Source organism: Gigantopelta aegis, chromosome 5, assembly GCF_016097555.1.
Source record: "Gigantopelta aegis isolate Gae_Host chromosome 5, Gae_host_genome, whole genome shotgun sequence".
Classification (NCBI taxonomy): Eukaryota; Metazoa; Mollusca; class Gastropoda; order Neomphalida; family Peltospiridae; genus Gigantopelta; species Gigantopelta aegis.
This window is the reverse complement of record NC_054703.1, coordinates 30,328,638-30,356,630: the sequence shown is the minus strand read 5'-3', so window position 1 is coordinate 30,356,630 and position 27,993 is coordinate 30,328,638. Positions and strand designations below refer to the sequence as shown.

Here is a 27,993-nt window from a genome sequence, read left to right as displayed (position 1 = left end):
GAGAGAAAAATGCAATTGAAACATCCGATTCTGAATGGGATCATATTATTACAGTGTTAACGTTCCAAGACGGTCGGTAATGGAGGGGGTGCTAATATACAACGTTTGTATAAGCTGAATGGGTCGTGTTTTATGATATTCATTACTGCTTGATGCTCTGGCCCTAATATCTGACCACTTAAAGAATTTGAGAACTGATTTACAGAGTGCGACTGAAACCGGATACGCACACTTGCGTTTGAACTCTAAACGTGATAAAAACCAGAAGCAATTCTGAAGGGGAGAAAACGAAACAAAACAAAGACCCTGTGTGCCACATTGTACGTCCATGTATGTTTCTGCTATGATACAATATAAGTGTATGGGTTTTAACAGGTTATTTCGATATAAAAACCAGAAGTAATATATTGTTCACACACACACACACACACACACACACACACACACACACACACACACACACACACACACACACGCACACCGCTCCCCAATGATTTCCCCCCAAGTTGGAATTACTTGTATGAAAATTTATAATATATTCCGTCAATGAAATCACGTCTTAGTACAATGTTTGGCACCAACATTTCAAATGCAATCTGACTCCATAGTTTGTAAGTTTGCGGCGGGGGCGGCGGCGCGGCGGCGCGGCGGGACGGCTGCGGTAAGCGGCGCGCGGCAAGACCGATGGGATGTCGCGGCGGGACGGACGGGGCGGCTGCACGGAGGGGGACGACGCAATGGCGCGGGCGGGACGGCGGGGGCGGGACGGAGGGGGCGGGTCGTGGCGGAGGCGGAGGCGGCGATCAGCAAACATACATGAGGATGAGTAAAAATAAAAAGAAAGGTAAGAGTCATATCTTGATTTTATTATTTCACAATCAGTGGACATAAGATACGCATATACAGAAGGTCACATTCAGAGGTCGTACGGCAAAATACAGTTACTGTTTATTTAGTATAATTGTCATCATCAATGTCCTCATCACCACTGGTAGCATCATCATCATCGTCGTCGGCACTGTCTGCTTCGTCCAGATATTCACTGATCCAGGAACGATATTTGTTTAATCTGGAACGAATTTGTGTTCTAACATCTGTCTTCGGATCCACCGACTGTAGAATGTTTCTCGAGTTCATGCCTTTGTCAAAGTAGTACATGTATGTCAAAACTCGAGAGTACGTTTCTTTAAACAATTTCCATTTTAGAGCCTTCAGTCGTTTTTCGATGTCATCTTGAGACATATTCCTATTTCGAAAACGTTGTTTCTTGTCTTCAAAATAGTCACGATTTATATCGTATTCACGATCGATCATCTGACGTATGCCCTCGTTTTCGAGATCATTAGAGGTCTCTCCTTTCTCCTCGTCATTTTCACATGTATTCAAGCGCAGGTGTCGCTGCAAGTTTCTCCCGTCTTTAAAGACGACCCCACACGTATCGCAGGACTGCAGTTTCTTGACCTTTTTCAAAAATGGCTCTACATCATCGTCTTCGTCGTCAGCACTTTCGTAGGCGGGTATGCCTGGTAATTTCCTCTTAAATGCACCGTTTTGCATGATTTTGGATCCACTGTAGTAGCTGCACTCGCAGAGCTGTTTTTCCGATGCTAGTGACAAGTCGTCTGGAATGTTTGCTGTTGCGTCTACGCTTTTATATCGTTCAGGCACACAGGTTCCCGTCTCTAGGCCGTTAGGCCGAAGGCGTAACATTTCGGGCGTGGTAGGTTTGAGGTCCACCATGAGGTGTCCAAAGGGCCTACGGGTAGCTCCCTCGAAATATTTCATGAAATGACGAGTGTTTTCTGGATACATCTGTCGTGCCAATGTCAGAACGTGTTGCTTGTCGATGGGATTGTTGAACAGCGCCAGGTAATGACAATTTCTTCTCTGCGTCGGGTCTTTACTCTGATAGAGATTCTGATTGATGGCAATCACGGAGAGGTTTCTGTGATGACTCCCTTCTGTAAAAAGGTCCGTGATGCGAGAATCTTTATTGGCCGTAGACATCAGGTCATCTAACACGATGAGATTTCTAATTCTGGGATCCAAATAATGGTCGTTTTCCAAATTCGTAGGTATGCCTTGGACGAATTCCACTCGAACCGTTGCCCCAATGATGTCGTAAAGCGGTTGCCATCTTTTGTAGAGCCAGATAATCCGTTGGGGAGGTGGATTGATTCTATCATTCTTCAGTAGTTTGTACACCAAAAATGTTTTCCCACACGACGTGGGTCCCGACACGATCATCGTGAAAGGATGTAGCAATTCAAGTGGTGGTGGTGGTGGTGGTGTAGTGGTGGTGGCAGTGGGTGGTGGTGGTAGTGGTGGTGGTGGTGGCAGTAGTGGTGGTGGTGGTGGGGGCAGTAGTGGTGGTGGTGGTGGTGGGTGGTGGTATGACTGGTGTTTAGGTCGCATCATGGCATCTCTCCTGGAAAACCGGCCTCGGTGGTAGTGGCAGGCCATCGGGTACAGGCTGGTAGGTGGGTTCGGACAGTGGTGGGGATACCGACTCCAAAGTGGTGGTGGTGGCTCAATGGGTGGTGCACCGACCAGTGATCCATAACTGGTGGCCATGGTGGTGGTGGGAAGGCAAATAAAAGACTTGGTGTTTAGATGTGTCGACATCAGTGTCAGGCATCGTCTCCTGGAAAATCAATGTCTTAGTTCACAAACTTTCAGGACTCACGAGCTCTGATACATTGTGACAGCGCCGCCGATTCAAATTGAAATGGCGATGTCCGTCTTCCGTGGCTCCTTTTATACAGTTTAAAATTGCCTCTGCCGTTTCGAGGCGTTACGCTTGTATCCCCCACCACTTTGTTGTTGTTGATTATGTTGCCTTTGGCGTTTGAGTTGAGCTTTAGCCTGTTCCACCACCTGTTGCGTGGGAGAAGTCATAATGACCGGAGGGTTGTTGTGTGACTCTTCGGGCTTCTTACTCTTCTTGTAATCTTTGTCGTACAGTTCCAAGAAACTATCCACGTCCATCCTTTCACCCGTCCGAGGAGAAATCATACATTTGCCTTGAGCTTGCAACTGATAATAGCGAGTCCATTTCTCGGTGTCGGGAACGTACAGTGTGTAGTTCATGACGATCAGAACCCGAAAGGCATAGGCTTGAGATGAAGTGTCACGACGACGGATCCGGCGATAAATGAAGAAGGGTGTCCCGTGGGGCTCTTTATATAGACGTGAATGACATCGGTGTTTTCTACTCTGCCTGTTAGATAATGATAGTGTGGAAACACAAAAGAGCGCTCTTGCTGTATATGTCACGACACTCGCTTCTCTTGCCGACGTCCCAGTTTTCAAAAGCAATCTCATGTGTGTTTGCTGATCGCCGCCTCCGCCTCCGCCACGACCCGCCCCCTCCGTCCCGCCCCCGCCGTCCCGCCCGCGCCATTGCGTCGTCCCCCTCCGTGCAGCCGCCCCGTCCGTCCCGCCGCGACATCCCATCGGTCTTGCCGCGCGCCGCTTACCGCAGCCGTCCCGCCGCGCCGCCGCGCCGCCGCCCCCGCCGCAAACTTACAAACTATGGAGTCAGATTGCATTTGAAATGTTGGTGCCAAACATTGTACTAAGACGTGATTCATTGACGGAATATATTATAAATTTTCATACAAGTAATTCCAACTTGGGGGGGGGGGGGGAAATCATGGGGGAGGTGTGCGTGTGTGTGTGTGTGTGAGCGTGTGTGTGTGTGTGTGTGTGTGTGTGTGTGTGTGTGTGTGTGTGAACAATATATTACTTCTGGTTTTTATATCGAAATAACCTGTTAAAACCCATACACTTATATTGTATCATAGCAGAAACATACATGGACGTACAATGTGGCACACAGGGTCTTTGTTTTGTTTCGTTTTCTCCCCTTCAGAATTGCTTCTGGTTTTTATCACGTTTAGAGTTCAAACGCAAGTGTGCGTATCCGGTTTCAGTCGCACTCTGTAAATCAGTTCTCAAATTCTTTAAGTGGTCAGATATTAGGGCCAGAGCATCAAGCAGTAATGAATATCATAAAACACGACCCATTCAGCTTATACAAACGTTGTATATTAGCACCCCCTCCATTACCGACCGTCTTGGAACGTTAACACCGTAATAATATGATCCCATTCAGAATCGGATGTTTCAATTGCATTTTTCTCTCTGTTAGCATAAGTGTATGCCATGTACTGTGATAAACAGTGTATTGAGGAGTGGATTAAAAATGCATTACACGGATATACTTAAAGATGTATTGTATCTTCAAAAGTAAGTATATATTATATTAAGAAACAAAAATCATATTTCAAATAAATAAATATGTACGTTAGGGGCACACCGCTCTCCCCCTGCCCTATCCGCCCCCTTCCCTACATCCAACACTGTGTATATATGTATATATATATATATATTATCGTCATCGAGATGTGTGTGTGTGTGGGGAGGGGAGTAAACAAAATTCAAGTGGGCTCACACCTAGTTTAGATTACCGGGATGCGGATCAACGAAACGATTCACAGCTGACGGATATCACATTTTAATTTGACTCCCAGACTGTGGGGCCTTACATCGTATAAGATTAGTTGCTAAAATAATTCTCACAAGTATGTGGATTTTTCCTATGGATATTATTCTAATTTAGGTGAGTACAACATTGGCAAGACTTCCGAACGTTCCAGCATTCAGTTCATTCATAAATGTGTAATACAAATATCAAGGTATCATTTATTAACGTTTCACAACTCTTCATTCTTTCTTTATTTCTTCTCTCGTACACTTGTATTCAATGTTGGGTGCGATGAACGGTCTCTTTCATAAGCTGCTATATAATAACAAAGGGGGTGGGGGATATTAATTAACATACGTCTTTTAAGTAACCATTGTCTTCAAATACACATTTGGACAAACTACTGTATTGAGCATTACATCGGTTCTTAAAAGAAAAACTGGAATGTACACTGTAAGAGTGACGTCAGTATTACACCAATTCTTAAAATAAATGTGCCCACACCCTTCTAGAGGCGGGGCCTAGCGACGTCAGCATTGCATCAGTCAGTTCTTAAAATAAACTTGTATACACCCTTCTGGAGGCGGGGCCTAGTGACGTCAGTATGGCATCATCCCCTTTACTACGCAGTTTGGCGGCCATCTTGGATGATGCAATAGTGAAATCGATATACCCCATAGTGCTGCCCTTACTACTCACCACCACCACCCCCACCCGTCTGCTACCGATTTGATCGGGCTGCTGGTGCTCCCTTGCACCTGCCAGTGCAGGCGGTCCCTCCTCTCCCCTCCCCCCACCTTTCCTGTCATGGACGGCGTGCGCTACAACAGCTTGTTCTGAATGTGCACGTAAAACCCTATGCCATGACCTGACCTGACCTGCTCTGTCTATGAATTATGAATTATGACTATGAATTATTTTAACATGTCTCTATACCACTAAGGTTTCAGGCATGTCCATCCCGGGTCCTGTCATCGGGTAGTCAGGGACTTGATCCTGTCTAAGGGGATTATGAATATAAAACACCCCTTGATACTAATTTATACAATGTACCGTGTTTCTACTAATAAAGATTCCGTACGAACGATAAAATGTTCAACATCCAATACCCGACCAGTGATATATCAATGTGATCTAGTGGTGTCGTTAAACAAAACAAACTTTAACAGGAAACTGCGCGTCAGAGAACATTGATTTATTAATCATCGGCTTTTGGATGTCAAACATTTGGTAATTCTGACACACAGTTGTGGAAAGGAAACCCGCTACATTTGTTCCATTAGTGGCAAGGGATCTTTGATATGCACCATCCCACAGACAGAATAGCACATATCATGGCCTTTGATATACCAGTCGTGGTACACTGGCTGGAACGAGAAATAGTCAAATGGGCCCACTGACGGGGATCGATCTTGGATCGACTGTGTATCAGGCGAATTCTTTATCAGTAAGCTACGTTCCGTCCAAACACGATATGAAGACTAAAGACGTGAATGAGTAAAACATGTCATTTTTGTCGTTCAAAGCGTTCCATTAGCAGGAAACACGTCACAGTATTTGAAAATTCGTGGGAGCTTCCCTAAGGCTAATTTGCCGAAGATAACATGTTTGAAACGTATTGGCTATAGCAACAAAAAATAAACTAACAATACAAAAATGAAAAACAGAAATCAGAGACATGGATAAGGAGAAGCTGGGATAGACAAATATAAATAGAGAGAGAGAGAGAGAGAGAGAGAGAGAGAGAGAGAGAGAGAGAGAGAGAGAGAGAGAGAGAGAGAGAGAGAGAGAGAGAGAGAGAGAGAGAAACGTAGATGGAGAGAAAGAAAGAGAGATAGTGAAACAGAGAGAGGGAGAGGAACAGACAGAGAAAAACAAAACCCAGAGAGAGAGAGACAAAATCAGTTACATGTACATGCAGAACGAGAGGGCGTTAATGCATGAAACGTTCGGTTTGACGTTGAGTTTCACCTTCCTCCATCTACAAACAATGCTTAGTGGAGTAATATCGAACAGATACAAGATCGGCATAGCAGATTAATAAACCAATAACAATGAATGAAACCCAAATCACGAAGAAAGAAGATCATTTAAAAAACGCATATTTCCATTAGTTTAAAAGCTGTAAGCTGGCATATTTCCATTAGTTTAAAAGCTGTAAGCTGGCATATTTCCATTAGTTTGAAAGCTGTAAGCTAGTTATTGTACTAAGGTCTGGATTTGAAGTATTCATTTGGCGATTATCTCACAAAGACTCTTTTTTTTTAATGAAACAAAAAAGAAAACCCTATAAATCCCTCTAGTGATTTCTTCTCAACTGTCTCTCGTCTCATCCGCATGTCATTACAAAGATCGAAAAACGGGAAATAATATCCGATGATCAATCACCCAGTGTTTGGCCCCAGTCAACACATTGCACGAGTAAATCTGTCGAGAAGAGCAGTAACTTAATTACTGCTAAAGATTTCACTTCACCTGAAAGGGCAGACTTTCAGAGTTCGGCGAATTATTGATGTCCAGAATGAGTGTGTGGTGCTCTTAAAAAGACAACGTTTATTTGGGAGGAACTATAAATAACCAACAAACCAGTGCGCGACTAATTGCTTCATTGGCGGGGTTTTTTCCGGATTTTCAAAATGGCGGGCGTTTGAGAGTGTTGCTTTGGTTCCACAGAAGATAAAGAGAATTCCGTGTTCATCGCTTTATGGCGCTGTTCGATAAATCAGCAGACTATATTATGATATTATATACGAGTTGTTCTCAATGTTCTTATATATTTTATTACCCATATAGCTAAGATATCTTGGTGTTTATCAAAGTGATGCGTCCAGCTAGAAAGTCAAGTGGGACATAACACGTCGACGTCACACGATGACGTCATCGATTGGCGAACTACAACCGTACAGGAACGTCACACGATGACGTCATCGATTGGCGAACTACAACCGTACAGGAACGTCAACCAAACGAGCTGACTGATATATATTACGATCGATTATGGGTAATAAGAAAGATATTAAACTCTCTACAATTTCGTATTATGTTTATGTCCCTCGTGAAGTAATGTTCATTGTCACTCGCTAAATCTCGTCACAACTGAACATTATTTTGCTTACAAAAATAAAAGTACGATATGATATTAAACAAAATGAGGTACACAACATATTTTCCTCGTAGGAACTAGTTGAGGGTATAGTGACAGTACCCCTCCACACCCAAACAAATGCGAAGAAGTTCCATTTTGGTTTTGACATCAATAGACACAGATGATATCACATTGGTTTAGAAATTACCTATAGCTCCAAACGGTATAACATTGGTTTACAAATGACATCTATACCTTCAGATGATATCCAATCGGTTTACAAATGACATCTGTATCTTCAGATGATATCCAATTGGTTTACAAATGACATCTATATCTTCAGATGATATCCAATCGGTTTACAAATGACATCTATATCTTCAGATTATATCCAATTGGTTTACAAATGGCATCTAAAGCTCCAGATCATATAAAATTGGTTCACAAACGACATCTATATTTCCAAATGATATCATATTGGTTTAGAAATTACCTATAACTCCAGACAGTGTATCATTGGTTTACAAATGACATCTATAGCTTCAGATGATATACAATTGGTTTACAAATGACATTTGTAGCTTCAGATGATATACAATTGGTTTACAAATGACATATATAAGTCCAGACTGTATAATTGTGGTTTACAAATGACATCTATAGCTTCAGATGATATACAATTGGTTTACAAATGGCATATATAAGTCCAGACTGTATAAGTGTGGTTTACAAATGACATGTATAGCTTCAGATGATATACAATTGGTTTACAAATGACATATATTAGTCCAGACTGTACAATGTTGGTTTACAAATGACATCTATAGCTTCATATGATACAATAGCGTACAGATAACAATCCAACATTGATTTTCGTGTTCAATTACTACAACAGAAAGTGCATTCCTACGTTTCGTTCAGGCATCATGCATACACTTGCACCACGAGCATGATGGTATGACCTTTTGTGAATAGCAACATGATTTGGAATATTTTGGCGTCTTTTTGTTGCCACCTTCGTACCATTCGTACAGGGTTCGTGTACAATCTAATTAAAATTAGCTCCACTATTACATGTGGATCTAACACCAGCCAGTTGGAGCTCATGTCCACCAATCAAAACCTTACTTGCAGAATCCTGCCAGTGATTTAAAACTAACAACACTGCGTAGTCCCCAATGTCCAGGTAACATTTCGTCTGTAAATAATAATTTAAATATTGACCAATCACACTTCGCCTTTTATAACGTTATTTGGGAGCATACAAATTCTAAAAATATCGGGCGAGTCTGTTTTAGTGGTCGCAGTACAGCGAACCATACCAATACGTACGGGGTGGGTTATCAGTCTTCAATTTTACATTAAAAATTATTTATTTATTTATATATATAAAAAACCAACTAAATCAGTCTTCAGTTTTACATTACAAATTATTTATTTTATAAAATAAAACATGTTTTAAGGCATTCGTAATTCACACGAAACATGTCGTATACCCTCAGGATAATTCGGAATGTTTTCAAATTATTTTTAAATCACTGGCAGGATTCTGCAAGTAAGGTTTTGATTGGTGGACATGAGCTCCAACTGGCTGGTGTTAGATCCACATGTAATAGTGGAGCTAATTTTAATTAGATTGGGTTCGTGTAGTAGTCCAGATTAAAATACATATTTCAGTTTGGTGCGTTTGTAATAAATACATGTTATTATTAGCTATGAAACATAAAATATACTACATCGTCACCGCTCCGCCCTCGTCTAGCAGGGTTTGTACCAGCGGGTACGAGAGGTAAAACTACGTACCCTAAACTATTGGAAATTAATGGTTACCTTGTTAGAACGATTATTGTTACTAGTGAACTGCTGTTTACAATTTGTTAAAAATATAAAATACAGTGTTCAATTTCCAATTATTTCAAAGGATTGTATGATCTGTTTGGTTTTAAAATGGATTTTTATCGACACAACCACAGCACATTGATTACTGAATCATCGGCTATGTCAAACATTTCGTCAATCTCACACGTAGTCATCAAACGAAACTCGCTACATTTTTCTTAAAGGGACATTCCCGAGTTTGCTGCATTGTAAGATGTTTCTCTTAAAGGGACATTCCCGAGTTTGCTGCATTGTAAGATGTTTCTCTTAAAGGGACATTCCCGAGTTTGCTGCATTGTAAGATGTTTCTCTTAAAGGGACATTCCCGAGTTTGCTGCGTTGTAAGATGTTTCTCTTAAAGGGACATTCCCGAGTTTGCTGCATTGTAAGATGTTTCCGACTAATAAAATATTACTACGATTAAACTTACATATTAAATATATTTTCTTGTTTAGAATATCAGTATCTGTATATTCAATGTGTTTCTGATCGTCTTAATATTTGTAAGAAGCCCAAACTGGTTTTTGTCTTCAAATAATTTCGTACGTACGAAAAAATCTTTTTTAGGAAATAAAATGAAATTTAACCTAGTACAAATATTAGAACGATCAGAAACACGTTTAATATACAGCCACTGATATTTTATGATGAAAAATATATTTGACAATCGTTAAATCGTTACAATCGTTAAAAAGTCTCTGTTAGTCGATAACATCTTAAAAATTACAGCAAACTCAGGAATGTCCCTTTAATGGAAGGAAGGAGCAAGAGAGGATCGTTTAACGTGCACATTCAGAGTAAGCTGTTGTAGCGAACGTCTGTCTTGGGCTTTTTGGTAATGCAGCAAGATATATTTTATATGCCCCATCCCACAGACAGGATAGTACATACCACCGTCTCAGGAGCACAAGTTGGGACAAGAAATAGCCAATTGGTCCAACCATTGGGGATCGATCTCAATCAGACCAAAAAGCGAGCTATTTACCAATGGACTTCTTCGCGCCCCCGATATTATTAAGACACAGGTCTCGCGGGATTTATTACCGTAAGTTACGGTAATAGTATTGACATGCATGCGAAACCTGCAGGGTTTTGTGACGATTGATTAAATCAGGGACGAGTTCGAGCGCGCCCCTTACGTAACTAATGTAATGTTTTTTACGCTATTGAGCACGCGTCATACTTTGATCGTCAAATTTAAACCGAGCAGATTTTGTCATGAACGATGAACTTGGTCACCTACTCTCACTTTTAAAGAAGATAAAAAATGAAAATGAAAACGAAAAAAAATAAAATTCTGAAAATTTTATATTCATAGCCGACTTTATTTGTATCCTGCGGGTGAATATAACGGTAATTAGTTCACGAGGATACAGCAATGGAATGGTGGACATTCAAACGAAAGAAAGAAAGAAAGAAAGAAAAGGGGAAAATAAATGAAGAAATAAAATGACAGAAAGAGAGAAAGAAGGAAACAAGAAAGAAAGAAATGAGGGGGGGGGGGGAGAAAACAAGAAAGAAAACAAGAAAAATAGAAGAAAGAAAATAGAAAAGAATATGGAAAGTTCTTAAGACCACACAGATATTGGCCAGTCTTTTTGATCAGCAGCAAGGGGTCTTTTATATACATCATCCCACAGACTGGATAGTACATACCACAGCCTTTGTTACACCAGTTGTGGAGCATTGGCTGGAACGAAGAACAGCCCCCAAAACGAGAAGAAATTGAAGAAGATGAACAAGAACAAGAAGATATAGACAAAGAAGAAGAGACAGACGAAGAAGAAGACGAAGAAGAAGAGATAGACGAAAACGAAGCGAGAGACGAAGAAGAAGAGATAGACAAAGAAGAGACAGACGAAGACGAAGAAGAAGAGATAGACGAAGAAGAAGAGACAGACGAAGAAGAAGAAGACGAAGAAGAAGAGATAGACGAAAACGAAGCGAGAGACGAAGAAGAAGAGATAGACAAAGAGGAGACAGACGAAGACGAAGAGACAGACGAAGAAGAAGACGAAGAAGAAGAGATATACGAAGAAGAAGAGACAGACAAAGAAGAAGACGAAGAAGAAGAGAAAGACGAAGACGAAGAGACAGACGAAGAAGAAGAGATAGACAAAGAAGAAGACGAAGAAGAAGAGACAGACGAAGACGAAGCGAGAGACGAAGAAGAAGACGAAGAAGAAGAGACAGACGAAGACGAAGAGACAGACGAAGACGAAGCGAGAGACGAAGACGAAGCGAGAGACGAAGAAGAAGAGACAGACGAAGACGAAGCGAGAGACGAAGAAGAAGACGAAGAAGAAGAGATAGACGAAGAAGAAGAGACAGACGAAGACGAAGAGACAGACGAAGACGAAGAGACAGACGAAGACGAAGCGAGAGACGAAGACGAAGCGAGAGACGAAGAAGAAGAGATAAACAAAGAAGAAGAGACAGACGAAGAAGAAGAGATAGACGAAGAAGAAGAAGCGACAGACAAAGAGACAGACGAAGACGAAGAGAGAGACGAAGAAGAAGCGTAGATAAAGGAGAGACAAACGAAGATGAAGAGACCGACGAAGAAGAAGAGACAGACGAAGAAGAAAAAGAAGAAGAGAGAGACGAAGAAGAAGAGATAGACAAAGAAGAAGAGATAGACGAAGACGAAGAGACAGACGAAGAAGAAGAGATAGACGAAGAAGAAAAAGAAGAAGAGAGAGACGAAGAATAAGAGAGAGGCGAAGACGAAGAGATAGACGAAGAAGAGATAGACGAAGAAGAAGAGATAGACGAAGAAGAAAAAGAAGCAGAGAGAGAAAAAGAAGAAGAGAGAGACGAAGAAGAAGAGAGAGACGAAGAAGAAGAGATAGACGAAGAAGAAAAAGAAGAAGAGAGAGACGAAGAAGAAGAGAGAGACGAAGAAGAAGAGATAGACAAAGAAGAAGAGATAGACGAAGCCGAAGAGAGAGACGAAGAAGAAGAGATAGACGAAGAAGAAAAAGAAGAAGAGAGAGACGAAGAAGAAGAGAGAGACGAAGAAGAAGAGATAGACGAAGAAGAAAAAGAAGAGAGAGAAAAAGAAGAAGAGAGAGACGAAGAAGAAGAGAGAGATGAAGAAGAAGAGATAGACGAAGAAGAAGAGAGAGACGAAGAAGAAAAAGAAGAAGAGAGACGAAGAAGAAGAGATAGACGAATAAGAAGAGAGAGACGAAGAAGAAGAGATAGACGAAGACGAAGAGACAGACGAAGAAAAAGAGACAGACGAAGAAGAAGAGATAGACGAAGAAGAAAAAGAAGAAGAGAGAGACGAAGAAGAAGAGATAGACAAAGAAAAAGAGATAGACGAAGAAGAAAAAGAAGAAGAGAGAGACGAAGAAGAAGAGATAGACGAAGAGGCCTATCATTCAATTACAAACGCTTAGCATGCAAGGGGGCTGGATATAGTTCAGGCGGTTAAATGCTCGCTTGAGGTGCTTGCGTCGCAGGATCGAACCTCGATGGATCCATTCAGCTGACTGGGTCTTTTCTCGTTCCGACCAGTGCACCATAATTTTAAAAGACCGTGGTACGTCGTACTTTCCTGTCTGTGGGAAAGTGGATATAAAAGGTCCTGTGCTGCATTACGAAAAATGTAGCGGGTTCCATGTGATGGCTATGAGTCAGATTTATCAAATGTTTGACATCCAATAGCTGATGATTAATTAATCAATGTGCTCCATTGGTGTCGTTAAACAAAGCAAACTTTACCATCATCTTCTTCCTCCTCTCAGCGTGTAACGTGTTCACTTAGCCACGATGATAACTCTTACTCGTCGTATTTATAAACACCTTTCAAAACTGATAGATGGCGCCACACAGAAATGGGTCATCTTATATTAAATCACGATGGTTACTTCGCCGAGAAAAGTTATCTGACCATTCCCTTGGGGCAATCTGTCATGCGAAAGCCATTAAACCTGATGTCACCCCAGCCAATTCAGAACCAACATCTTATAATAGTCAGTGTGTGAAAGCAGCGGCCATATGTTTATGATACAACGTACTGTTATATTATCAGTACCATGCAATGTACAACTTATAATAGTCAGAGTGTGAAAACAGCGGCCATATCTTTAGGATACAACGTACTGTTACGTTATCCGTGCCATGCAATGTACAACTTATAATAGTCAGAGTGTGGAAAACTCGGCCATATGTTTAGGATACAACGTATTGTTATGTTATCAGTACCATGCAATGTACATCTTATAACAGTGTGTGAAAACAGCGGTCATATGTTTAGGATACAACGTACTGTTACGTTATCAGTGCCATACAATGTACAACTTATAATAGTCAGTGTGAAAACAGCGGCCATATGTTTTCGATAAAACGTACTGTTATGTTATCGGTACCATGCAATATGCATCTTATAATAGTGTGTGAAAACAGTGGCCATATGTTTAGGATACAACGTACTGTTACGTTATCAGTGCCATACAATGTACAACTTATAATAGTCAGAGTGTGAAAATAGCGGCCATATGTTTAGGATACAAAGTACTGTTACGTTATCAGTACCATGCAATGTACAACTTATGATAGTCAGTGTGTGAAAACAGCGGTCATATGTTTAGGATACAACGTACTGTTACGTTTTCAGTACCATACAATGTACAACTTATAATAGTGTGTGAAAACAGCGGCCATAAGTTTAGGATACAACGTACTGTTATGTTATGAGTACCAAGCAATGTACATCTTATAATAGTGTGTGAAAACAGCGGCCATATGTTTAGGATACAAAGTACTGTTATGTTATCTGTACCACACAATGTACAACTTATCATAGTCAGAGTGTGAAAACACGGCCATATGTTTAGGATACAACGTACTGTTATGTTATCTGAACCATACAATGTATATCTTATAATAGTCAGAGTGAGAAAACAGTGGCCATATGTTTAGGATACAACGTACTATTATGTTATCAGTACCGTACAATGTACATCTTATAATAGAGTGTGAAAACAGTGGCCATATGTTTAGGATACAACGTACTGTTATGTTATAAGTACCATGCAATGTACATCTTATCATAGTCCGAGTGTGAAAACACGGCCACATGTTTAGGATACAACGTACTATTATGTTATCTGTACCATTATGTTATCTGTACCATACAATGTACAACTTATCATAGACAGAGTGTGAAAACACGGTCATAAGTTTAGGATACAACGTACTGTTATGTTATCTGTACCATACAATGTACATCTTATAACAGTGTGTGAAAACACGGCCATATCTTTAGGATACAACGTACTATTGTTATCAGTACCGTACAATGTACATCTTATGATAGTGTGTGAAAACAGCGGCCATATATTTAGGATACAACGTACTGTTATGTTATCAGTACCATACAATGTACAACTTATAATAGTCAGAGTGTAAAAACTCGGCCGTATGTTTCGGATACACCGAACTGTTATGTTATCAGTACCATACAATGTACATCTTATAATAGTCAGAGTGTGAAAACTCGGCCATATGTTTAGGATACAACGTACTGTTATGTTATCAGTACCATACAATGTACAACGTATACTAGGGTGTGAAAACAGCGGCCATTTGTTTATGATACAACGTACTGTTATGTTGTCAGTACCATGCAATGTACATCTTATAATAGTGTGTGAAAACAGCGGCCATATGTTTAGGATACAACGTACTGTTATGTTATCAGTACCATACAATGTACATCTTATAATAGTGTGAGAACAGCGGCCGTATGTGTAGGATACAACGTACTGTTATGTTGTCAGTACCATACAATGTACATCTTATAATAGTGTGTGAAAACACGGCCATATGTTTAGGATACAACGTACTGTTATGTTATGAGTGTCATGCAATGTACAACTTATAATAGTCATAGTGTGAAAACTCGGCCATATGTTTAGGATACACCGTACTGTTATGTTATCTGTACTATACAATGTACAACTTATAATAGTGTTAAAAACAGCGGAAATATGATTAGGATACAACGTACTAGTTATCTTGTTTTATGTATAGTATTATACTTTTCAAAAACAGCGGCAATAGGACATATCTTATTTCTGTTATCTATACCATGCACATGTATATAGAATAAGTAGAAGTCATTTAGCTTTAATTGTCTGTCTGTTTAACTGTCCATATGTCTCTCTGCTGGTTTTCTGTCTGTCCGTCAGTCAGTCTTTGTCTGCCTATATGTCTGTCTGTTGGTCGGTCGGTCGGTATATCAACTTACATAAGAAATATATATACGCATACATACATACATGCACGGACACACCTAAATCTATTAATCACCACATCCATCCATGCAACACGACTGGTATATCAAAGGCCGTGGTATGTACTACCCTTTCTGTGTGACGGTGCATGACACGGGGATCCTATAATACCCGTAACTGAATAAAACACGATTATCCAAATATCTCTCCTAACTGTATATCTATTAGATATCTCTGTATCGGGCAGGCTACTACCCGAGTGGCTCGGCTCTAGGTATAATCAGAGATAAGATCTGATATAAATATATATATATATATGTAGCACGTTTAGTTCACTAGAAAACACAACAAAACACAATACACTTTGGAATCTGTATTAACACTATGCTGACAATGTACTTGCCGCAGTAGTTAATTAACAACAACAATATAATAACAACCCAGAACTAATCACTTAATTAGTTAATCGCTAGGTGTCTAGTTTACACAATATTCTAATCACTTCACCGTGATACAACACACACACGTGAGATAATTGAGAAACGCTGCCAGGGGAACTTAATTAATAAAGGAATTACACCTCTATTCCTAACTGGTTAATTTTTAATTAACCCTTAACTACTCATTCAGTAACCTTGTAATACAGAATTAATACTGGTACCTATCACAATAAAGACAATAACCTACAGTTTACCTAGGTCCTCTAGGATGACCGGCGAAGCTTTATATTTCCAAATACTCGTATAAAAATATTAGAACAGTGAAGCCTACAATTTACTTCGTCAGATTACCGGAGACACTGTCTAAAGAATATTGGTATAATACAGTATTAAAATATTTAAAGTCACATCAATCACATCAAGGTTATACAACAGAGCAGAAACATATATTTACCAGTCCAGTCGGACTACGTTCCCCGGGAGCCTTCCAATGTTTCTCCCCGATATATCTAAAATCCTATCTATTTATTCAAAAATCTCAGAGACAGCGAATATCGCCTGGGGGCACAACGCGGTACCTCACCTATCATGTGATATTTCCACAACTCCCAGGGACGGTATTTTTTCTTAGATGGCCAGACTTACTGTCGCCTAGTTCGCTAGAAATACCCCGGTCATAAACCGCACTACCGGAGGTATTACGTAACTACTGGCCACATGGCCTCCACATCTGGTCTAAGTGCATATTAGGACGCAGCTCTACCACCGTCGCGCGGGGGTATTACGTAACCAAGCTGCCCACGGCCCTCTAAAACAATTAACATCGCCACATGCGAAAAGATAAGAGCATGTGCCGTCACAGTGCATATAAAAGATCCCTTGCTGCTAATCGAAAAGAGCCGCCCATGAAGTGGCGACAGCGGATTTCCTCTCTCAATATCTGTATGGTCCTTAACCATATGTCTGACGCCATATAACGCTAAATAAAATGTGTTGAGTGCGTCGTTAAATAAGACATTTCTTTCTTTCTTTCCATCCATGCAAACATGCGTACATACATAGCTCAGAACGCATCGTAGTTAGCCTGGTCTGCGCACTGTTTTATGTACGTAAACGGGATCGACCGCGTAAATTGCATGTGGTTGAGTTAAAGAGCATCTTTTTTTTAGGATGCCTCAATAGCTCAGAGCGAATCGTCGTTAGTCTGCAATTTGCGGGTGATTCGGTGCCACGGGTTCGAGTCTCAGCAACGGCACGGGACAATTTGTGAGGCCAGAAAGGATTTAATTATCCCCCGCACCAATGTGTTAATATTTATGTTTGTAATAGTCAAACCCAGCATACACACAATATTTAGATATTCATACATCAATACATAGTGCCAGGTCTGCCCACTGTGTCATCAATACATACATGCATGCATACATACGTACATACATGCATACATACATGTATACATACATACATACATACATACATACATGGCATGGAACGTCGTGCTCTCACCAAACTACGCAAAAACCACAAAATTGTTATAAAACCTGCAGATAAAGGGTCAGCCACTATCATTCTATCAAGGGAAAAACTATATCCGGGAAGTCCATCGACAGCTTAATAATTCAAAGTACTACAAAAAATTAGACATATCTATTTGGCCTGAGAATTGTAAAAAGTTCAATGCAATTATTCAATGTCTAAAAGATCAGGGATATATTATTAAAAAAAACAAGTAAAATATATAGAATCCAGGTCACAATCACAAACCCGGAAATTTTATCTACTTCCAAAAATCCACAAGCCAGTCGATACATGGACATATATCAACACACCACCCGGTCGTCCAATCATTTCAGACTGTGGATCAGAATCGTACATATTTCAGAATACATAGACTTTCACTTAAAACCAATTGCAAATAGACATGAAAGTTTTGTGAAAAACACTGAAGATCTTCTATCAAAATTATCAAAAATCCAAAATCCGAAAAGATTCATTCTTGGTTACCCTTGATATTGACTCCATGTACACCAACATAGGTATTGATGCGGGCATTGATTCAGTTAAGAGAGCATTTGATAAGTACCCAGATCCAAACAGACCAGATAAGAATATTATTTAGCTGTTAGAATTAAGCCTAAAAGGAAATGATTTTGAGTTTGATGGAGAAATGTATCAGTAAGTGTGTGGTTGTGCTATGGGCAAACGTTTTAGTTCAACTTTTCACTATCTATGTCGCCGAATGGGAAGAGCCTGCTTTAAAGAAATCGAGTAAAACACCTCTTTTGTACCTCAGATATCTTAACGATATACTTACTTACATTTCACCATATTCTAAACAAGAATTTTGGAACTTTTTTGAGCTATTAAATCAACAGGATGACAATATCAAACGTAAGGCCACCATATCAGATAAATCAGTTGTGTTTGGATGTAACAATTTATAAAGGTACACAGTTTGAAACATCAGGTTACCTAGACTACAAAGTGTTTTTCAAACCCACAGACACACACCAACTTCTATACTGCAAGTCTTTTCACCCACGCCACACCTTTAAAGGCATTGTTAAATCTCAGATTATTAAATTTCACAGAAATTCGAGTAACAAACAGAATTTCAATGAGGCTTATTCACTTTTATTTAGTGCTTTGAAACCTAGGGGATATTCGAAACGGTTTTTAAGAAAAATTAAATCTGAAACTGTTCGAGAATTAGAAAATCCCTTTAGGGCAACTGAAGACTATAAACCATACAAACTTCAGCATAACCAACCACATCAAATAAGCACTGGCTCCTCTACTACGTGTGCCAAAACCTGGTGTAGACTTCACAACTTACTTAAAACGCAGTCGACTTTCAAAAGTCAACAGACCAAAATTGAGTATCAAATTCGAAAAATGTAGTATATCTAATCACCTGTAATTTACGTAAAAAAACCAGTACGTAGAACAAACGCAAAACCAACTGAGAATTAGAGCAGTTTGTAACAAGTATGACATTCGGCATGAAGTTGACACCCCTGTCGCCTATCACTTCAATCTACCTGACCATTCGTTAGATGAAAATTTTGAAATAATTCCAACTGAACAACCCCTGATACTTGGTTCAAAAGACGAAACAGACCTTTTGAGACTTGAACGAGGGGCCTTCTGGATTCGTACATTACAGACAAAACAGCCATTTGGAATCAATGTTGAATCTGGTAAAGCCGTAAAAAGAGATAAAATAATGTTTCCAACAATTTAGGGTCGACGTAGCGTTGATATTGGTAAATTTATGAAGGAGGAGTTTTTTAATCTGCAAACTGTTATGAAAAACCCTATCACAGCACGTCCGGTTATTGCATACAAAAAAAAAAAGTCTCAAGAATATCTTAGTCTGCACACGACTACCCGCCGCCTAAGCCTGCATCTAAGCCTCTAAACCAGTCCATTTTTCAGCGGTTGGTTTGTTGTTATCCCTTTCCTAACAATCTTTTTAAAAAAAAACCCAAATACATCGTATCCGGCTGATAAACAAAACATAGTATTACAAATAAATTTAAAACAAGACTGACCGAAAAACAGTTATACTTTGCACATCACAACGGTCAATTTAAAATCAATTTCGAATCCCTGGGGTAAAATTAGAAATTAATAATTGCTTAGTTCTTAAATACATACATACATACATATATACATACATACATACATACATACATACATACATACAATACAATACAATACAATACAATACATACATACATACATACATACATACATACACACACACACACACACACACACACATACACACACATACACACATACACATACACACACATACATATATACATACATACATATATACATACATACAGAGACAGTTTGCCATCTTCGGCTCTCGTCTGATTTGATACATATTCTATACACCCTCTTCCATGTCTACCATCGTCGGTTAATAGTCTGCTACAGACGGAATTACCTCGCCTGTAGAAATCCGAGTTCGTCGGATCAGTCACACAGTGTCATCTATGCTAGCAATTTCTTTATAAAAAAAACAAAAAAACAGAATCATATCTTGTTTTGTAAGCCGGTCGCTCTAACCGAAATTCGTCCATATGTCTGGAAACGTTTTGTGGATTTTTCTTTTTTTCTTTTACGATTCCTTTAAGGATTTTCGTTATCTTTTGTTTGATTTTTAAGCCGATTTGTAGACTACAGGGCATAATAAAAAAAAGCCGGGAATAATGGGGGAGGGGAGGGATAGACGAACTGTATTCCTAGTATTGTTCTAAAGACTCGATGAAGAAATGAATTGTAGAAAGAAAGAACTGTTTTATTTAATGACGCACTCAACACGTTTTATAAAGAAACGCATAACTGGTATATGTTAGGATTGGATTGCAAATTTATTGTTAAACATGATCAGATCATCACTTGGAATGAAATCGTCTATCAAATCAACAGGATTAGGCCACCGTATCACGGTCACGGTCGTGGACACTAATATCGAGTATGAGCCCCATGAGCAGCAATGACGGCTTGGCACCTCCTACGCATGGAATCAAATAATGCTTGAATCACAGGCTGGGGAATTGTAGCCCATGTTTGTTGCAAAGCCTGGAGCAGCTGGGGTAGCGTTTGTGGCGCAGGGTTACGTTGCCGTAAACGTCGATCTAGTTCATCCCACAGGTGCTCGATGGGGTTAAGATCAGGTGATCTTGAAGGTCATGGCATCACTCCGACATTGTGTTGATTCAGGAAGTCTGTTGTTATACGTGCGCTATGTGGTCGTGCATTGTCGTGCTGGAAGATGACATTTTCTGCGTTGATGAAAGGTATGGCGTGACGCTGGAGAATTTCCTTGCAGTAACGTTGGGCTGTTAGGTGACCTGGGACATGTACAAGGTCTGTTCTGCCAGTGTAAGTGATGGCCGCCCATACCATAACACTCCCCCCTCCATATCTGTCCACCTGCCGCACACAATTATTGGCATAACGCTCGTTACGTCGTCGGTAAACTCTAGCTCTGCCATCGGCGCGTTGAAGCAAAAAACGCGACTCGTAGCTGAAAGCCACTCTTCGCCACTGCTGTCGACGCCATATCAGACAACGTCTGCACCATGTAAGCCGTAGACGCCTATGTTGCGCGGTTAAAATTATCCGTCTAGCTGGTCTTCTAGCTCGGATATTGGCTTCACGTAAACGGTTTCTTACGGTCTGGTCCGAAATTCTTCGCATCCCAGATATGACAGAAGTTGATGATGAAGCAGTTAGGAATCTGTCACGTAAATGTTGTAGACGTATGTATCTGTTTTGCGCCGGTGTGGTAACTCTGGGACGACCGGATCTGGGGCGGTCACGTGACACTCCAGTTTGCTGCTAACGGTGCCAAAGCCTAGATATTGTACTCTGAGATGTGTTGAAAAGACGTGCAACTGTTGATTGCGATTCCCTGGCTTCCATCTGGCCAATTGCGTTGTTACGTTGTGGTTCTGTCAGCCTGGGCATAATTTCAACGTTACGTAGCGACACTATCGATAATGCGTGTTTGAATGTAAGTCAATTTTCTGTCAACGGGTAGTGCACGTGCTGTACGTGCATGATTTGTACGTGATAACTGTGAGCTCTGCAACCATTATTATGGATATTGTGAAAAACATATTTGCACGTGCTGACGTCAAATCATGCGTTTTGTCAGCTTCAGAATTGCATGATATCATATCCACTAGCTATAGAATAAGATACTACTAAAACATTCACTATTGTGTTATTTCAAAATTAATGTTATGAAAAATATGCTCTATGCGTTTCTTTTTTTGAAGAGTATATATTAAAAAACAAATATTAGAATAACAATAACCAGAATCCAGTGATAAGTTGGGGGTTGAGAGAGAGAGAGAGAGAGAGAGAGAGAGAGAGAGAGAGAGAGAGAGAGAGAGAGAGAGAGAGAGAGAGAGAAATATATATGGTGTCAGACATATGGTTAAGGACCACACAGATTTTGAGAGGAAACCCGCCGTCGCCACTACATGGGCTACTCTTTCCGATTAGCAGCAAGGGATTTTTATTTGCGCTTCTCACAGGCACAAACCATGGCCTTTGTTGAACCAGTTATGGATCACTGGTCGGTGCAACTGGTTTACACCTACCCATTGAGCCTTGCGGAGCACTCACTCAGGGTTTGGAGTCGGTATATACTGGATTAAAAATCCCATGCCTCGACTGGGATCTGAACCTAGTACCTACCAGCCTGTAGACCGATGGCCTAACCACGACGCCACCGAGGCCGGTAAATTAACTGTAGAGTCGGCCTTGTTTGACACCAAACAGCCGATCTCTATTTTCGATTTGATTTCAACTTATTTTCGTGCTTATATCCAATTAAGGTTCAAGCACGTTGTCCTGGGCACACACCTCAGCTATCTGGGCTGCCTGTCCAGGACAGTGGGTTAGTTGTTAGTTTTGTTAGTGGTTAGTGAGAGAGAAGAGGGTGTAGTGGCCATACAATACCCATTGATCCCTTAAGAACTCGCTCTGGGTTGGAGCCGGTACCTGGCTGCGAACCCTGTACCTACCAGCTTGTAGTCCGATGGCTTAACCACTGCTCCACCGAGGCCGATCTCTATTTTCGTGTTGGGGTGTCGTAGAACAACCATTCATTCATTCATTCCATTCCATCCATCCATCCATCCATCCATCCATCCATTCATCCATTCATTCATCCATTCATTCATTCATTCTGATTAATTGTCGTTCAGGATTTGAGGCTGTTAATCCTTGTTTACCCCGCCCCTAGGAGTCCAATCTGAAGAGATAAGGCCGCACATTTAACGAAAAGAAAAGAAAGGAATGTTTGTTTTTTTACTGCTATAGCAATACATGTCCCCTTCCATGGTCAACAGATTTTGGTATCTCCTAAAATTCAAGGGTCATAACTTTGTCAATTTGCAAATGGCCCATCCTGGTCCACCTGCTTAGGTACACCCCCCAAATTTTTTAAAAACTAAATAATAATAATAATAATAATAATAATAATAATAATAATAATAATAATAAATAAATAAATAAATAAATAAATAATAATAATAAATAAACAATCTCACAAAACAAGAAAAACACACACAAAAAACACCAAAAAACCCCTCAAAGAAAATGTTTACATTGTTATTGTGTTTAATGACACCACTAGAGCACATTGATTTATTAATCATAGACTACTGGAACATTTGGACATTCAGACATTATAGTCTTAGAAAGGAACCTTGCTACATTTCGCCATCAGTAGCAAGGTATATTTTATATACACATTGCCACAGACGGTATAGCACATACCAAGCATTTGATAATCTGGTCTCGGTGCATTGGCTGGAACGAGAAATAGCCCAAATGGGCCCACCGACGGGGATCGATCCCACACCGACCGCGCATCGAGCGAGCACTGTACCACTGGGCTCTACGGCTAAACGTTTTAACATCTGGTTATGACAACACAACACATGGACAGCACAACACATGGACAGCACAACACATGGACAACACACACACATGAACAGCACAACACATGGACAGCACAACACATGGCATGGACAGCACAACACATGGACAACACAACACATGGACAGCACAACACAACACATGGGCAGCACAACACATGGACAGCACACACACATGGACAACACAACACATGGACAGCAAACACACATGGACAGCACAACGCAAGGACAGCACAACACATGGACAGCACAACACATGGACAGCACAACACCACACATGGACAGCACAACACATGGACAGCACAACACATGGACAGCACACACACATGGACAGCACAACACATGGACAGCACAACACATGGACAGCACACACACAGTGAGAGACGACAGTCAGGGCTACACATGTTGATGCTATCGAATAACAGCAGCAAGGGGTCTTTTATACCAAAATCAGGATGGGAGATACGTTTGCTGTGAGTGGTAGTCCTCCTGTAGGCGAAATACCTGTCAGTGATAGACTCGGGCAAACAGTGACAACCTCTTCATGTGCAGAGGTATTAGGCTGGTTTATACTAAAAATGTCAGGATCATCAGCAACATTACCACCACCATCATCATCATCATCACCATCATCATCATCATTATTATCATCACCACAACCACCACCATCATCAGTATCATCATCACCATCACCACCATCATCATCATCATCACCATCATCATCATCATCATTATTATCATCACCACAACCACCACCACCACCATCATCATCACCATCACCACCATCACCACCATCATCATCACCATCATTATTATCATCACCACAACCACCACCACCACCACCACCACCACCATCATCATCACCACCATCATCATCATCACCAACAAAACCACCACCATCAGCATCACGATTATCATTATCATCATCATTATTATCATCAACATCACCACCACCACCATCATCATCAAGATTATCAGCAGCAGCACCACCACCACCACAACCGCAGCCATCATTACGATTATAATCATCATCATTACCACCACAACTACAACCACCACCACCACCACCACCATCATCATCATCATCATCATCATCATTATTATCACTAAATGTATTATTATTATTATTATTATTATCATCATCATCATCATCATCATTACATATATTATTATTATTATTATTATTTTATTATTTACTACTACTAATACTAATACTACTACTACTACTACTACTACTACTACTACTACTACTACTACTACTACTACTACTACTACTACTACTACTACTACTGATTTAGTTGTTCTGATTCTCACTAAGTCTCTTACAAATAATATTAACTCCACAATACGTTCTGTCTTATTAGAATCAGTATTAACTCAGATCTATCGCATCATCTCATTCATACCCCGTAATAGGATGGACGCTAACGAATGTGAAACACCACAAAACGACCCGAGTCTTGTCAGGATCGCGATATTAGTTGGATTAGATCCTCCACATTAGATTGGGTAAACAAGATAGCTTTTTATTCTTGTAGCCAGGATATCGACAAATGAACGGCATTCTGTATTTATTGATGATTCCAGTGAAGAGAAGTGTCTAAGGCTCTTTATCTCCGGCGATTATCTTCCTTTGATAGTCAATAAACAAGGCGATGTATTGGAAATTGAATGGATGACTGGAAACAGACAGACACAAATTCGCAGCAGAGATAAACATGTTATTGTAAGAAGCCTTTTCAGATTGAGAGATCAATCAAAGAAAGACATATTTTCTGTGAGCAATGAGTTCATGTCTGACATAAGCAAGACGAAAGTGAAACAATATTTGTTTATCGTTTATTGACTTTCTCTTGTAGCTTAGCCGAGTCGGGACGTAGCACGGTAGTAAAGCGACCGTTTGATGCGCGGTCGGTTTGGGATCGATCCCCGTCGATTATTGCCGCGCTTTTCTGTTTCTATGGGCGGGCCGTAGCTCAGTGGTAAAGCGCTCGTTTGATGCGCGGTCGGTTTGGGATCGATCCCCGTCGGTAGGCCCATTGGACTATTTCTCGTTCCAGTCAGTGCACCACGATAGGTATATCAAAGGACGTGGTATGTGCTACCCTATCTGTGGGATGGTGCATATAAAAGATCCCTTGCTACTAATGGAAAAAATGTAACCAGTTTCCTCTAAGATTATATGTCAGAATTACCAAATATTTGACATCCAATAGCCGATGGGCAATTCGACGGTGACGGACGTTATATTCGGAGAGGTTGGAGTCATTTCAACTGACCTGATTGCTAAATTGATACACCCAGTAAATTGGTCTTGTGTGTGATACTTGTCAATGTTCATGTCTATTTGGTGCCACAGAGAAAAGTGCTTAGAAATATTTATGGATTGATAGGTAATCAAAAATATGTGTGAGACAGACGTTACTTCAAAATGACATCGGTAAAAAGCAATTAAGTTCATTTCCAAATTGTGTGAAACCCTTAAATTGTACAAATCAATGTTTGCCCTTGAAGGACAGGTAGTATGACTATAGAAGATTAGTAATTACAATTCAGCTCTAAACTAAAAGTGTAAGGAAAATTATAACATAATTGTGTGTGACAGACGTTACGAGATGGATGTTACATTTTGTCACTGAAAATGGTTTCAAAATGGTGTGCAAATAAAAACGAACCTACGTCGATAATGATAAGTTACAAGACTACCAATGTCATATCCGGATGTATATTTCGATTACCATTGAATGGAAATACTTCATACACGTCACAGTAGTTGCTGGTGTCATACGATATGGATTCATTAACAATTATTGTGTATCAAAATCTATGGTTAATAGAAATTGGGGGTGTCTCGCATCCCCCTCCCCGCCCCACAACCCCACCCCAATCAACCATTTTGTTCATCATGATGGGTGGTGACAGCTTTTTCTTCATCTTCTCACTAACATAGATGATCTTGTTCTCTTTGAATGGCCATTTCCAGGTCGTACTTACCTTCGTGATTTCCATCATGAATCAGAAATGTTTTCATCATTATACACAACATAGATTAGCACAACCGTATCTGTGGTTAATTTGTGACGCACAATATTTTTCTTGAGTACATACCTTTATATTTGAGTATGTTGTATGATAAATAGAAATTGAATTGTCTTGAAAATAGCTCAGAATATGAGCAAGGATGACAAGAACCATCCTCAGTTTGTAGCCATTTTAAGAAATGTTCAGCAAATAAAGTATTTTTTTACTTTATTAAAATTGCTATTTATTTAAATGTTCTTACTTACAATATGAATATCTCTTTAACCAATGCATTTCTGTATATCATAATGTGTTGTAGTGCATACATCTCTATATAATTGTTTGTCTCAGACTATTTTATACATGCAAATCTATTATTGTTGGCAAAGACCATACGAAATATGAAATATTTCAGCTAAAGGTCATACCTTTATGTATATATCCATATAAAGCTTTAAATATAAAACACGATAAGTTAAGATAGAGTAAAAAATTAAAAAGTAATAATTAGAAAAAAAGCAGGATGTGTGTTTATTTTGTTGGGGGAACAAACGAAAGTCTTTTTAGGGCAGAAACATCGGAATACTTCTTAATAGTACTAATTAATTGTGGGTAAAATAGTAAAACCACTTTTTGTTGTGAAAATGCTCAATGAAGACTTTTCCTGACTTATTAGAATGTGACAGCCGTTACTGGCTCCACTTTTTCCTGTGACAGACGTTGCATGTGACAGATGTTACAGTTTCATTTCTTCTCTCAAATTCAAATCACATAATTTCAGGACTGATTGACAGATTTATTATCTTTACCTTGAGCAGTGCTAAGAGAATTACAAAGGACATGATTATACGCCTTCAGATTTTCTTCAACAATTCATATTTTTTGTGAGAGACGTTACATTGACTGAGCACATTGTTTTAAATCATAATTTTTTGGCAACCTATTTTCATAAAACATTTTAAATGCCTGTATTCTTTAAAGTGATGCGACTGACATTATAAATTGAGTAACATAAAGTATGCAAGCCAGTTTGATGGAAGGGATTTGAGTGGCTTAATGTTCCTGTTTTTTGGTCGGAGTTAGCTTTGAAATTATGTAGCATGTGTTCATGTCAGTAGCATTAGGAAAGACGCGTGCGTGAACAAGAATATTTAGTTTTTTCTGCAAAATGGGTGTCTTGTGAATTAATTTTGACCCTTTGTATAATGAAATAATGACATTTAATTCTTCCTCTCATGTCCCTTGGCTCCTGGAATTGCCCACGTGGAGATGCAATCGAATACAAAATGATCAAATGTTGTCTTGTTGATGATGATGGTAATGTTAAATATAATAATAATGATGGTGGTGGTGGTGATTG

The 27,993-nt window shown here is 39.9% G+C and overlaps 1 protein-coding gene across 1 annotated transcript in view; it reads left to right on the top strand.

Moving 5' to 3' along the window:
* Positions 1-10,439: 10,439 nt before the first annotated feature.
* The window catches only part of LOC121373080 (trichohyalin-like), a 91,521-nt gene continuing 73,967 nt past the window's right edge, over positions 10,440-27,993 (top strand). Inside the window, exons 1-2 of the mRNA XM_041499526.1 lie at positions 10,440-10,497; positions 11,358-11,848. Of these exons, the coding sequence (XP_041355460.1) occupies positions 10,440-10,497; positions 11,358-11,848 (549 nt within the window). The remainder of the gene's footprint in view (positions 10,498-11,357; positions 11,849-27,993) is intronic.